At 39.5% G+C, this 16103-nt stretch overlaps 1 protein-coding gene across 3 annotated transcripts in view; it reads right to left on the reverse strand.

Annotated features, from left to right (window-relative positions):
- Positions 1–16103, reverse strand: part of ABCB1 (ATP binding cassette subfamily B member 1) — a 106174-nt gene that overhangs the window by 62174 nt on the left and 27897 nt on the right. For 2 of the 3 annotated variants that reach the window (XM_044245944.1, XM_044245946.1), the window contains exons 5-8: positions 15320–15371; positions 13154–13345; positions 12573–12744; positions 2744–2868 (exon numbers count right to left, since the gene is read on the reverse strand). In XM_044245944.1, coding sequence (XP_044101879.1) covers positions 2744–2868; positions 12573–12744; positions 13154–13345; positions 15320–15371 — 541 coding nt within the window. Of the gene's footprint in view, positions 1–2743; positions 2869–12572; positions 12745–13153; positions 13620–15319; positions 15372–16103 lie in introns of those variants that run through there. The other variant, XM_044245945.1, reaches the window with a different exon arrangement.

Genomic DNA, 16103 nt, shown 5'->3' on the forward strand with positions numbered 1-16103 from the left:
TAATAAAGATTTTGAAATGTTGTACTGATGTGCTTTTTAGTTATATTTTTGTCTTCCAAATCATGGAGCACAACCCTACTGTTGAGGAGCCCCAGCAAGAGGAGAAAAAAATCATAGAATAGAATGTATCCTTGGAGGGGTGCCTGGGTGACTCAGTTGGTTAACCATCTGCCTTTGGCTCAGGTCATGATCTCGGGATTCTGGGATCAAGCCCCCCATTGAGCTCTCCACTCAGCAGGGAGTCTGCTTCTCTCTTCCATTCTACTTCTGTGTGCTCTCTCTTTCTCTCTCAAATAAATAAAATCTTTTAAAAAACTGTATCCCCAAATGTAGTGATCCAAAGGGGCATGTGCACCCTAACGTTTATAGCAGCAATGTCCACAACAGCTAAACTATGGAAAAAGCCTAGATGTCCATCAACAGATGAACAGATAAAGAAGATGTGGTATAGATATACAATGGAATACTATGCAGCCATCAAAAGAAATGAAATCGTGCCATTTGCAATGAGGTAGATGGAACTAGAGGCTATCACCCTAAGCGAAATAAGTCAATCAGAGAAAGACGATTATCAGATGATCTGATATGAGGAATTTGAGAAACAAGACAGAGGATCATAGGGGAAGGGGGGGAATGAAACAAGATGAAACCAGAGAGGGAGACAAGCCATAAGATACTCTTAATCTCAGGAAACAAACTGTGGATTGCTGGAGGAGAGGAGGGTGGAAGGGATGGGGTGGTTGGGTGATGGACATGTGGAGTGTATGTGCTATGGTGAATGCTGTGAATTGTGTAAGACTGATGAATCACAGAGTGTACCCCTGAAACAAGTAATATATTTTATGTTAATTTTTTTAAAAAGTAACAAAAAATAATTTTTTAAAAAGTAACCCTTGATCTTATACAAAATGTTCATTTAGTGACTTAATGGGGAAAAATTATCATCAGATATGTTTCAGCCTTAAGAAACTATTTTATTAACAAGCCAGGAAATAACAGATGTTGGCGAGGACGTGGAGAAAGGGGAAGCTTCCTACACTGTTGGTGGGAATAAGCTGGTATAGCCACTCTGGAAAACAACATGGAGGTTCCTCAAAAAGTTGAAAATAGAGCTACCCCATGACCCAGCATTCGCACTACTGGGTATTTTCCCTAAAGATACAAATGTAGTGATCTGAAGGGGCACGTGCACCCAAATGTTTATAGCAGCAATGTGCACAATAGTCAAACTATGGAAAGAACCTAGATGTCCATCAACAGATGAATGGATAAAGAAGTTTTATGTATACACACACACACACACACACACACACACAGAAGTGATACACACACACACACTGGAATACTATGCAGCCATCAAAAGAAATGAAATCTTGCCATTTGCAATGACATGGATGGAACTAGAGGGTATTATGCTGAGCAAAAAAAGTCAATCAGAGAAAGACAATTATCATATGATCTCCCTGATATGAGGGATTTGAGAGGCAGGGCGGGAAGGTGTGGGGGGTAGGGAAAGAAAAAATGAAACAAGATGGGATCAGGAGGGAGACAACCATAAGAAACTCTTAATCTCAAAAACAGTGTGGAGATTCCTCAAGAAATTAAAAATAGAGCTTCCCTATGACCCTGCAATTGCACTCCTGGGTATTTACCCCAAAGACACAGATGTCGTGAAAAGAAGGGCCATCTGTACCCCAATGTTTATAGCAGCAATGGCCACAGTCGCCAAACTATGGAAAGAACCAAGATGCCCTTCAACGGATGAATGGATAAGGAAGATGTGGTCCATATACACTATGGAGTATTATGCCTCCATCAGAAAGGATGAATACCCAACTTTTGTAGCAACATGGACGGGACTGGAAGAGATTATGCTGAGTGAAATAAGTCAAGCAGACAGAATCAATTATCATATGGTTTCACTTATTTGTGGAGCATAACAAATAGCATGGAGGACAAGGGGCGTTAGAGAGGAGTAGGGAATTTGGGTAAATTGGAAGGGGAGGTGAACCATGAGAGAGTCAATTATCATATGGTTTCACTTATTTGTGGAGCATAACAAATAGCATGGAGGACAAGGGGCGTTAGAGAGGAGTAGGGAATTTGGGTAAATTGGAAGGGGAGGTGAACCATGAGAGACTATGGACTCTGAAAAACAATCTGAGGGGTTTGAAGTGGCGGGGGGGTGGGAGGTTGGGGTACCAGGTGGTGGGTATTATAGAGGGCACGGCTTGCATGGAGCACTGGGTGTGGTGAAAAAATAATGAATAATGTTTTTCTGAAAATAAATAAATTGAGAAAACAAACAAACAAACAAACAAACTGAGGGTTGCTGGGGGTTGCGGGGGTAGGGAGAGGGTGGTTGGATTATGGACACTGGGTAGGGTATGTGCTATGATGAGTACTATGAAATGTGTAAGCCTGATGATTCACAGACCTGTACCCTAGGACAAATAATACATTATATGTTAATAAAAATAACTAAAAAAAGAGACTATTTTATTTTCACTACCCATCTAGAACATTCTAGAAAATCCTTTGAATTAGCAGATATAAGAAGAGTACAACTAAAATTACAACTTTTCCAGAATATTAGCTATGTTGTATAATATCCTGGAAGCTACTTAAAAATACACATACACACACACATACACCCCCTTATACTTAATACTGTCAATTTGAAGGCCATATATAATTACTAGCAACTTAAAATTACTAGCAACTTAAAATAAAAATCTCAAACCTTTCAAGTTCTTTCTTTTGTCCTCCAAAAGCAATCACAGTTCTGATGGCTGCTAATACCTCTTCAGCTACTGCTCCAGCTTTTGCATATGCCAAGAGTTCTTTATCAGTAAACGAAGACAGTATCTGTTGAAAAATGCAATTTCAGATTATTTAAACATTTTTAAAATTTTTTATCTTTTGTAAAATAAAAATAATATATACACCAATGATCCGTGTATGTTAACGTATGTATAGAATAAAGTCTGCCTTTCATTCATCTCTGGTCATGATGTTCTAAGTACAAATATTCACACTGTTAGCATTTCAAATTCTTTCTGGACTGAGATGGTATGCAATATTTAAACATTTTTATTTTCTCACCAACTACCTTATGGATCTTCATCTGAAGAAATAAAACTGGGGCTTTGGGGGACGCCTGGGTGGCTCAGTTGGTTAAGCAGCTGCCTTCGGCTCAGGTCATGATCCCAGCATCCTGGGATCGAGTCCCACATCGGGCTCCTTGCTCGGCAGGGAGCCTGCTTCTCCCTCTGCCTCTGCCTGCCATTCTGTCTGCCTGTGCTCACTCTCTCCCCTCTCTCTCTGATAAATAAATAAAATCTTAAAAACAAAAAAAACCCTGGGGCTTTGGGGAGATCTTCAAATTCAGAAAAGGAGGTCTATAGGATAATCATAAACAAAATGAGAAAAAAGGCATTAATTACATAAAGGAAATATAGTATGAGCTGAACACAGCAATTGCTAATTGCTCTCTGGATTGGAAGTGTCAAGGTGGGAGACAAGAAAAATGCAAAGGATCAAGCACAGAGCGGGACTTGGATTTCAAGTTTTCCCAGGGGCCAGAGGAAGGAAGGAGTTCCCCTTTGCCAGTACTCTTGAGCAAAACAGTGTACTCAGCCACCAGGGAGATCTTTATTTTATGCTTGCTCCATGATCCTTCTGCTTGGTTCCTGAGCATTTATTCTGTGGAACGGTCCTGGGTGGATTCTATACACGAGATCTCATTTACTCTTCTCAGCTGCACAGTGAGGTAGGTATTATTTTTCCCCACTCTGTATATGAGGAAATGAAGAGGCGAAAAAGTTAAACTAATTTGCTAATGAGTGAAATCGCTAAGATTCAAAGCTGAGTCCATATGGCTGCAAAACCTGAATTAACAGACAGGAAGGAGCGTGAACTTCTCTTGATCTTGAACCAGGCACTGACATAGGAATGTGCGCCTGGAGGGGCCCTGTTGTGAAAATGGGATCAACTAGCACAGGCAAAGGACTCTGTTACTATTTGTCCCTGGAATGCCTATGTCAAGTCAGACACTGAAGGGTTACATGCAAGTGATTAGTAATAAAGTTTGACTTAAACAGTATTACACTTTTTTAAAAAGATTCTATTTATTTAATGGACAGAGATCACAAGTAGGCAGAGAGGCAGGAGGAAGCAGGCTCCCTGCTGAGCAGAGAGCCCGATGTGGGGCTCGATCCCAGGACCCTAGGATCATGACCTGAGCCAAAGTCAGAGGCTTTAACCCACTGAGCCACCCAGGCACCCAGTATTATACTCTTTCAATAGGTAATTTAGAGGCATTTGCAGACTCACTTATACAAGGAGTATCAGTAAAAAGCACAAAGTTGTTTTGATTTTAACAGCACTTCTTCTTTTGCTGTGTGTTAACGTAGAGGAGCTGTGACAGATTTAAGAATGAAACTCAGGATGTTGAGTTAACAAATGTGTGACTACTGTGAGGAAACTGTGGTTAATCTGATTGCCTTAGGGGCCTGTTATGGAGAAGTTGACAGACCACTGGTAAGACCAGCTGAGATGAGAGTACCTCGGGAAGAATTCTTACAGGAGGCACAGAAGAGGTCAAAAGTGAAAAAAGGAACCTCTTTGATAATGCACCCCGCGGTCTCCCCACCTCCACCCCCGTCATTCTTAGGCTGACATTTAATGACACGTGTCCCATGAGAAGGCAGGATTCCTGAATGCACATGCTTGGAAAGGAGGACACTTCTCCTTTTCCTTAGATCCATTCAAGCTTATTCCATCCAACCTATGTACCCTGAGATATCTTAATCCCTTAACCTTAAATACACCCCATAACAACCCTTCAGGGAGGCAGATTTGAGAAATTTTCACCTCCTTGTTTGGCATCCTGAAATAAAACCCTTTCTCTCAGCCACAAAAGTGGTGTCCGTGTTTGGAATGCAGGACATCAGGCAAAGACCCTTGTCCAGTAAAAAGAATGGGTGGGTGAAGGCAATGAGCATTTATTAATCATGTTCTATGTGCAAATATGGTGCCACACGTACCTACCTTTAGTACCCAAAGCAATAACCCAGTTATGCACTAGACCTGCCTGGTGTCTCAAAACAACTCAAAGGAAGCAAAATTTGCCACCCCAAACGTGCCCCTTTGGCACATTATTTTCTTGGACTGAAGGCTTAGATCTGTTTAAATTTAGGGTTAGTTTCAATACTCCTTCCACCTGCCTCTCTTTCTCCTCTTCCTTTGAGACTCCACTGGTGGCAAATGTTGGAATTTCTGTTATTGTTCCACAGGTCCCTGAAGCTCTTTTCATTTTCTCTCTGTTTCAGAGTTCAGTGAATTCCGCAGTTTTCTCTCCAGGTACAGATTCTCTTCTGTCACGACCACTCAGGGAGACCGAGACCGTCCACCACGACCCCGAGTTTTGCTGTTGTATCCTTCTGTTTTCTCATTTTATTTCTTCTTGTTTTTAGACCTTCTACTTCACTGCTGATATTGTCTATTTTTTTCTTTTATTTCGAGAGAATGTGTAATTGATTCATGAAGCATTTTTATGGTGGCTGTTTCAAAAATCATGTCCGATAATTCTAATTTTTTTTTTAAAGATTTTGTTTTTATTTATTTATTTATCAGAGAGAGAGGTAGAGCGAGTGCGAGCACAAGCAGAGAGAGTGGCAGGCAGAGTCAGAGGGAGAAGCAGGCTCCCTGCAGAGCAAGGAGCCTGATGTGGGACTCGATCCCAGGACGCTGGGATCATGACCTGAGCCGAAGGCAGCTGCTTAACCAACTGAGCCACCCAGGCGTCCCCATGTCCGATAATTCTAATATGTGATTTATTTCAGTGTGTCAGTTCATTGTTTTTTGTTTCTTGGTTTTCTGTGTTTTTTTGTTTTTGTTTTTGTTTTTGTTTTTCTCACTGAAGCTGTGCTTTTCTTGGTTCTTTGTATGGCAAGTGACATTTTACTGTATCCTGGACATTTTGTCTGGTATGTTAGGAGAAACGGTCCTGTTTAAATCTTTAATTTTTAACAAGTGGTTACCTTGTATGGGCTTAGCCTGAAATTCCTGGCCTACTTTTGTGAGCTGTGTTTCCAGTGGCAGTTTCCTGTTCAGAGGCTTTGCGCATTATTTTGGTTAGCAGGGTGTATCTCAAGCTGCTAGCACTCCTAATGGTCTCTGTTTCTGCCACCTGAGGGAGTGGAAATGCATTCTAGAAGGTTATACTACTGGCTATCTGTCTCAGTGGAGGCAGTGTGTGGTGGTTCCCCTTGCCTGTGCCCTCTAGCTGCTGCCCTGTCTCTGGGTGGAGAGCACACTCGTCGGAGGCTACTTACTGGACAAGGAACCTTGCTGTGACTGGGTTCCTTCCTGTTCCTCCTTCCTGCCCCTGTTAGAGAGCAGAGCCTCGGCCTCATGGGGACAAGGAAGCTTCCAGGCTGGGCCACATTTCTTTTTTATCATGACTGCTAACCAGAGAACTTATGAAATTAGTTTGAAAGCACACCAAAACTTCATGGCAGGGTGAGGATTAAAACTGAGGTCTCCAGCAATAAGCCTGCAGCTCCGTTTATTAAATAAATAATATATGAAGCAGTACATAGTTACTAAAAGATTAACTTTCTGTTTTCCTAACTTAACTAGAACAGACATCAATACATATTAAATAGTTCTTCAATAAATACTGACATGAAGAGTTTGCCAACTGACTTGCTTGATGTTCCAGTATACAGAAAAATCAATTAACACACAAGATTTTGCCAAGTATTTCAGCTAATGGAGAAAAGCTGTTTAACCACCAAGACTATCATTTACACATTGTTGCTCTCAGCAACAAAGTAACCAAGTCCTCAGAACCTCAATTTCTTCCTGTGTTAAATAAAATAATATCTACATTTCAGAAGGATAATGCATACTTCCCTGACATATTAGATGCTCAATAAATGGTAGTTACTGTTTGTAATATCAAAATACTGTCCATCCTACAAGGTAAAACTTTTACAACTTAATATTTACCGTCTGATTTATTTTATGTTAGGCTTGACTATGGTTGGCCCACCAGTATCTTATGTTGTGGCCAAATGAGTTTGTAGTGCTTTCTCTAAGTTGTGGTAAACGCAACAGAAACTACAAACTTGACCAATCTCTACTGCCATGCACTCTTACATCAAATCAATTTAAAATGAACACTGCACCCAGCCTTGAAAGGGAAAATAAGTTTTATAAAATCATCAGAGACCTGTGTGCAGAGGTGGGGAGGGCCAATGATACTCCTTTGCCTTTGTGATTGGGAGGAAAAACTGCAGGCTTGGATATACATGCACAGGGACTAGAAAGTATATATTTCTTCAAAATTATTTTCATACCAATATATTTAAATATGTTAAACACTAGAGAACCAGTTATAACACTGACAGAACTGTTAAATCAATTTAAAAATTAAATGAAACCTAAAAAAAACCCTTAAAATCAATGTTAGTTGAACGGGACATATGTGCTGTTCAGTGAACTTAAATCTCTATGAATATGGGATTTTCCACAAAGCACACAGCTCTTTTAAGAGTTGAGTGTGCCCAGACGTCTGGGTGGCTCAGTCAGTTAAGCATCTGCCTTTGGCTCAGATCATGATTCTGGGGTCCTGGGGTTGAGTCCCACATTGGGCTCCTTGCTCAGCAAGGAGTCTGCTTCTCCCTCTGCCTGCTGCTCCCCCGCTTGTGCTCTCTCCCTCTCTCTGACACAGAAATAAATAAAAAATCTTAAAAAAAAAAAAAGAATTGGGTATGCCTTTGGGCCCCTGGGTGGCTCAGTTAGCTATATGCCTATCTACAGCTCAGGTCATGATCCCAGAGTCCTGGGACTGAGCCCCACATGGATCTCCTTGCTTAGCAGGGAATCTGTTTCTCCCTCTCCCTCTACCCCTATTCCACTGCCCCTCTCCCCTGCTTGTACTCTTTCTCTTTTGCTTGACCTCTCTCTCTCTCTCAAGGAAATACATAAAATGTTAAAAAAAAAAAAAGAGGCAAGCATGCCTTTTATATGAAGTCAGGTGATGAGATGTGAGAGCTACTTCTTTCTAGCTCAACCCTTTCTCAAATAACCACGTGGTCCAGGACACATGGAATCCAGACGGGTAGGACTAAGGGAGTTGACAGGCACTTATTCCCACCAAAGGATTTATGCCTGGGTGACTCAGTCATTAAGCAGCTGCCTTCAGCTAGGGTCATGATCCGAGTGTCCTGGGATGGAGCCCCACATCAGACTCTCTACTCGCCGGAAGCCCGCTTCTCCCTCTCCCACTTCCCCTGCTTGTGTTCCCTCTCTTGCTGTTTCTCTCTCTTCAAATAAATAAATAATTCAAAAATAAATAAATAAATAAATAAATAAAGCCAAGTATTGAGGTGCTCCTACAGCCTCCTACCACGTCCCCAGGGAGGACCTCACGGAGCTGACCAGCTGAGGATGGGCTTTGCTGCAGTTTTCCTGGACATTTCCCTAAATAGCTTATTTTAACAAATAAATCAAACACACCTAGTTAAAGGTCCAAATAGACCCCAAGAGCAAGGAGGAACTCTACAGAGGACAGACCTATGAGAAAAAGCAGCCAAAACATAACAGCAGTGCACACAGCATACACCACAAATACCTCCTAATGCACCAGACCCTGGACAGTATATGATCGCTTCTTAGCATTAGTCTCAGGAACAGGAAACCTACAAAGTGACAAGATGGAAGAACTCTCCCCAAAAGATCAAGAAGAAACCAGAGCCAGGGAGTTTCTTAGAACAGATGTAAGCAATCTATCTGAACAAGAATTTAGAAAAATAGTCGTAGGAATACAAGCTGGGGGGTGCCTGGGTGGCTCAGTGGGTTAAGCCTCTGCCTTCGGCTCAGGTCATTATCTCGGGGTCCTAGGATCAAGCCCCACATCGGGCTCTCTGTTCAGCAGGAAGCCTGCTTCCCCCTCTCCCTCTGCCTGCTTCTCTGCCTACTTGTGATCTCTGTCTGTCAAATAAATAAATAAAATCTTAAAAAAAAAGAATACTAGCTGGGCTTGAAAGAAGTATAGAGGACACCATAGAAATTTGCTGCAGAGATAAAAGACCTAAAAATGAGTCAGGCCAAAATTAAAAATGCTGCAATAAATATTAGAGCAGAAACAAATGATATAAAATTTTTTTAAAAACCTGGTAGAAGAGATCAATGAAACTAGAAGCTGGTTCTTTGAAAGAATTAACAAAATTGATAAATTTTTTGATAGATTATCAAAAAGAAAAGAGAAAGAACAAACAAAATTACAAATGAGAGAGGAGAGATCACAATCAACACTGCAGAAATATAAACAATTATAAAAGAATATTATGAGCACCTCTATGCCAACAAGTTGGACAATCAGGAAGATACAGAAAAATTCCTAGAAACATACCAACTACCAAAACTGAAACAGGGAGAAACACAAAACTTGAAAGACCCATAGCCAGCAAAGAAACTAAATCAGTAATCAAAAATACCCCAAGAAACAAGAGTCTAGGGGACTGATGGTTTCCCGGGGGAATTGTACCAAATATTTAAAGAAGAGTTAATACTTATCCTTCTGACACTGTTCCAAAATAATAGAAATGGAAGGAAAACTTCCAAACTCATCCTATGAGGCCAGCATTACCTTGATTCCAAAACCAAAGATCCCACTAAAAGGGAGAATTTCAGACCAATATCCCTGATGAACATGGATACAAGAATTCTCAACAAGATATTAGCATATTGGATTCAACAGTACAATGAAAGAATTATTCCCCACAATCAAGTGAGATTTATTCCTGGGCTTCAGGGATAGTTCAATATCTGCAAATCAATCAATATGAAAGACCACATGAATAGTAGAAAGGATATGAAGGAAAAAGTGAAACAAGATGGGATCGGGAGGGAGACAAACCATAAGAGACTCTTAATCTCACAAAACAAACTGAGGGTTGCCAGGGGGAGGGGTAAAGGAGAGGGTGGTTGGGTTATGGACATTGGGGAAGGTATGTGCGATGGTGAGTGCTGTGAAGTGTATAAACCTGGCGATTCACAGACCTGTACCCGTGGGGCTAATAATACATTATATGTTAATAAAAAATAAAGAATTTAAAATTAAAAAAATAAAAAAAAATTAGGAAGGATCCTTTCAATAGGTACAGAAAACACATTTGACAAAATACAGCATCCTTTCTTGATAAAAACCCTCAAGAAGTGGGGCTAGAAGAACATACCATGACATCAGAAAGGCCATATATGAAAGACCCACAGCTAATATCATCATCAATGGGAAAAACTGGAAAAACTGGGAGTTTTTCCTCTAAGATCAGGAACACAAAAGGGATGTCCACTCTCACCACTGTTGTTCAACATAGTACTGGAAGTCCTAACCTCAACAATCAGATAACAAAAAGAAATAAAAGGGACCCAAATTGGCCAGGAAGAGGTCAAGCTTTCATTATTCATAGATGACTACGATTTTCTCTGTAGAAAACCCAAAAGACTCCACCAAAAAATTGCTAGAACTGATACACAAATTTAGCCAAGTTGCAGGATATAAAATCAACATACAGAAATCTGTTGCATTTCTATACATAAATAATGAAGCAGTAGAAAGAGAAATCAAGCTATCAATTCCATTTACAATTGCACAAAAAACCATAAGATACCTAGGAATAAATCTAATCAAAGAGGTAAAACATCTGTACTGAAAACTATAAAACACCTATGAAAGAAATTGAAGACACAAAGAAATGGAAAAACATTCCAGGCTCAGGGATTAGAAGAACAAATATTGTTATAATGTCTGTATTACCCAAAGCAATCTTCACATTTAATGCAATCCTGATCAAAATACCAAAACGCCACCAGTGTTTTTCACAGAACTAGAATGAACAATCCTGAAATTTGTATGAAACCAAAAAGACCCTGAGTGGGCAAAGGAATGTTGAAAAAGAAAAGAAAAGCAGGAAGCATTACAATCCCAGGCTTCAAGTTCTTTCCAAAGCTGTAATCATCAAGACAGCATGGCACTGGCACAAGAACAGACACATAGATCAATGGAACTTAACAGAGACTCCAGAAATGGACCCTCAACTCTATGGTCAAGTAATCCTCAACAAAGCAGGAAAGACTATCGAATGGGGGAAAAAAAAGTCTCTTTAACAAACAGTGTTAGGAAAATTGGACAGCCATGTGCAGAAGAATGAAACTGGACCATTTCCCTATGTCACACACACAAAAATAGACTCAAAATGGATGAAAGACCCAAATGTGAGACAGGGATCCTTCCAAATCCTCAAGGAGAACACAGGCAGCAAATTGACCTTGGCTGCAGCAACTTCGTATTAACATGTCTCTGGAGGCAAGGGAAACAAAAGCAAAAATGAAGTACTGGGACTTCATCAAGAAAAAAAGCTTCTGCACAGTGAAGGAAAAAATCAACAAAACTAAAAGGGACCCTCTGGAATGGAAGAAGACATTTACAAATAACATATCAGATAAAGGGCTAGTATCCAAATCTATAAAAAGCTCATGAAAATGAACAACCAAAAAATAAATAATCCAGCTAAGAAGAGGACAAAAGACATGAAAGACATTTTTCCAAAGAAGACATACAAGTGGCTAAAAGACACATGAAAAAAATACTCAGCATCACTCATCATTAGGTAAATACAAGTCCAAAACCACAATGAGATACTATTGGTCAGAATGGCTAAAATTAACAACTCAGGAAACAACAAACATTGGCAAGGATGTAGAGAAAGGAGAGCACTTTTGAGCTGTTGGTGGGAGTGCAAACTGGTTCAACCACTCTGGAAAACAGTGTGGAGGTTCCTCAAAAAGTTAAAAACAGTACTATCCCATGATCCAGCAATTGCACTACTAAATAGGTACCTGAAGGGTACAAAACTACTGATTCGAAGGGGGCATATGCACTATCAACAACAGCCTAATTATAAAGAGCCCAAACATCCATCTACTGATGAATGGATAAAGAATTGGTGTGTTTCTGTGTGTGTGAGTGTATACATATATACACACACTGGAATATTACTCAACCACCAAAAAGAACAAAATCTTGCCATTTGCAATGACATGGATAGAGCTAGAGTATATTATGCTAAGAGAAATAAGTCAAAGACAAATATCATATAATTTCACTCACATATGGAATTTAAGAAACAAAATAAATGAATATAGGGGAAGGGAAGGAAAAATAAAATAAAAACAAGGAGGGAGACAAATCATAAGGGACTTAACTGTAGAGAACAAATTGAGAGTTGCTGGAGGGAGGGAGGGATGCACTAAATGGGTGATGGGCATTAATAAGGCCACTTGTGGTATAACTGATAAATCACTAAATTCTACTCCCGAAACCAATACTACACTATATGTTAACTAACTTGAACTTAAATTAAAAAATAATAATAATAAAATAAAACCAAGTATCAAGTATATAGTCTGGGTCACCATATGATATAAAAACAGCCTTCCACCATGGGGGAAGGTGTAGTGGGGACAGTATAAAATCTGGATTTACATGCTTTACTCACCTTTGCCCAGATAGCAGCTGACAGTCCAAGAACAGGACTGATGGCCAAGATCACAAGGGTTAGCTTCCAACCACGTGTAAATCCCACTATAAAACCGATGAAAAACGTTGCTATTGACTGAAAGAACATTCCAATTTTGTCACCAATTCCTTCGTTGATTTTGGAGACATCACTAAAAGAACAGACAATGTTAGAAGTAAACATGAGAATTGCGAATTAGAACTGAATCCACTTAGCTGTTACGTTCTGAGTGTGGGGCAATTGGTTTCCATCCAGGATTGTACTTAGAAACTTCCTCAGAAAGCATCATGTTGCTGCTCTCCTGCACTGTTCTCAGATGACTTTCTGAGTCTGGCAGGTCTCCCTCATTTGTTGCTAGTCATGCAAATGCCTTCATGCCCTGCCAGGGTGGTAGGGACCAAAGGTTGTATCCAAGGCATGGTTGCTGCTCAGAAGGAATTCAGCCTCATAATGACTTCTGAGTTATGCACGGATATCTCTGAACAGATCTGACAACCTCTCTTTCCATTTAAGGAGGAATAAGAACCGTGTCTGAGTTAAATGTAAGAGCGGGTACTTACTCCGTGAGCCGGGTGTTAAGCTCCCCCACGTCATGCACATCAAACCAGCCAATCTCCTGTCGCATGATAGCGTGAAAAAACTGTTTCCTAATCCTGAGTATCTGTCTTCCAGCAGCCAGGCACCAGAAGGACACCTGGATGTAAGCAGCCACCAGCACTCCAGCCCCGATCCCACTGTAATAATAGGCATACCTGCAAAGCAACGAGAACTCTCCACAGACACAGTTTTCTGATCACCACGGCTGTCCCCACAGACCACTTGTACATATATTTTCAGTCACCTAGCTGCCTTACCCCCCCTTTAATTAGAAGGGATGGTGACAGGCAGTATTGATGGGCGGCCTCCAACTGCATCTACACCAATAGAGTGGGCTTGTGGCTTCTGCTTTGGCTCAAACCCCAGCTCTTCACTTTGCTGCTGTATCATCCTGGGCAAGTGGTTTAACCTTCCTAAAGCTCAGTCTTTTAATTTTTTATCTGCAGTGAAACGCAGATAAGAGTAGGAAGGCAGCAGTGCGTGCCATGCACTTCGGCCAGTGCTGGGCACCCAGTAAGCTTCAGAGGATATGCCAGTTACTAGGAAAGGCTCATGTGATGCCTTGAAGCATCAGAGCATTGAGTAAGACCTATTGCGGTATCCCTGTCTACTTAGATTGCCTCAGGATGGGTTGATGAGCTCTTTGAGGTGTTTCTGCACATTGGAGAATAGAAAGAAGTGACAGAACCTGTCAGAAAGTGGAGCCCAGAGATGGAAATGGTCCCTTGGCCTTCTGGCAGAACACATAAGTCAAATAGAAAGTATTTTTACATCATCTGCCCAACTAGCCTTTGTGAGTTACCATAAAATGCTTAATGAATCAAGTACCGTGCTTCCCAGTTTAAACTCAAACAATAAAAAATTTGACCATCTTCTAAACTTGATCATCTACAAATGGTGAACTTATGTTTCTTTGCTCGGAGTCTATTTTTTTTAAAAAAGCAAACAAGTCTTGCACCTTACAAAGCGAGTTCATTTTTAGGTTAAAGACAAATATTCTGAAATGAAATATGGGATTCCAATATTCCTATCTTTACAAGTTCATTACTTGCCACCCTCCAATAAAAAGGCTGGTATGAGCCACACAGAAGTTATAAAAATTATTATGTAACAACATAATCACGGAGATTACTATTCGCAACAAGGTGTTCAACCAGCAGGCATCTTGGTAAACACATCTCCCCGAGGTTATCCCTTGTGATTACAATGTATTTATCTGGGATGAGGTAATGAGAATACTAAATTATAGTTAATAGACAACTCAATAATTAATTATTATCCAAGTGTTAAGAAACATAGAAAGAAATGGCTCAAAAAAAAAAAAAACCCACTTAGCAAGCAGAATGCTTAAGGAGTTAATGTATTCTAAACCATCAGTCCACATTAATTCAAACAAAATATAGTTAAGTATATGTAAGAGTATCACAAGACACTTTCATCTCAATATAAAAAAAAATGCCTCTCCATAGGAATATTTTCTTCTCATCTTTCAAAATATGATCAAGAATCTCTATTTTCTTCAAATCTAACAGATCATTTACAGGATAATGTGAAATCATTACCTTCTGATTAACCAACTAGTACCTTTGGACATTTCTTATAAGCTGTTTTGGGGAACAAACTTCAAGATACATAAATCATTAACAAAAGCTTCCCAGGGTGAAAGAAGGTCAGAGGGACTATATTTATTCTGGGATGTTTTATTTCATTGTTTAGAATCTGATGCTGTGTTAAAGAAAAAATTATGTTGATTGATCTCATCATATCTTGACTAAAAAAACCCAGGAAGCAAGCTAATAATTACAAAGTCATTGTAAACATGTGATTCTTAATTTAACTACATTTTTTAAAAGCCACTTTGAACTCTTTTAATTTCCCTGTTATGATATTCTATACTTACAATGCATATATATATCTAATGTAGGCTTAACCTTGACTACAGCTCATACTGCAAATTCATTTCTTAAAAAGTAAAAAAAAAATTTACATTGTATCCTCCTAGAAAACAATGGTATTATTCTTAAAAGTCTAAATCTTTATTATAATAAGGTAAAATTTTATGCTACAAAAATACAATGCTAAATTGGATACAGAAAAGCTTAACAATAGTAAGGAAAATGTCTAATTACGTGGTCATTTCCTCCTCCAGAATGTTGACGAAAGGTGGCTCATTTGGATTACCTAGATCACCACAAAACAAACATATACCATTATGTCTCTTTATTCTCCATTAAAAATAAGCATGTACAAATGACTCAAACTTGTGTCACTTAATAATTTACACAAAAATAGATTAAACTGATGTTCTAACTATGTGGAAGCCTTATGGCATCCATTCAAATTCTTCACTGCTGGCCACGTGCAACCACACACAGACTTAATTCAGTGAAGTTTATTTGCAAGAAGAAAACCACATCTATTAAGAAGCAGTGTATCAGCTGGAATACTGGCATCCATGAATTAAAATATTTTATGAAATACTACTCTGAGATGACACAGAGAAACTCTTTTCTAGGACCTCTATCCTGATAATTAAATACCACTGCATACTCAACATTAACGCGCTTAGCATTTAAATCTAACACTGCATTTTTCCAGCTTTTATTTTTATTTAAAAAATATAAAACACAAAAGTTTATGGAATAAGCACCACCAAGCTCATCATGCAAGATTAGCACATGTCATCATTTTTAGACAAGGTACATTAAAACCTCAACACTGCCCACCCAACACACACACACACACACACACACACACACTCTACTGTTCAATATTTTGGTGTGCATTTTTTCGGTTTCTTTTCTATATGTATGTCTACTCACACATAAATACATACACATGCTTCTTTTAAAAGAAAAATCACAGCCCACAATCAGTGGCCCATTTTCTGTCAATCTGTGTGTATGAATGTGT

Source organism: Neovison vison, chromosome 4 (assembly GCF_020171115.1).
Source record: "Neovison vison isolate M4711 chromosome 4, ASM_NN_V1, whole genome shotgun sequence".
NCBI classification, from domain to species: Eukaryota; Metazoa; Chordata; class Mammalia; order Carnivora; family Mustelidae; genus Neogale; species Neogale vison.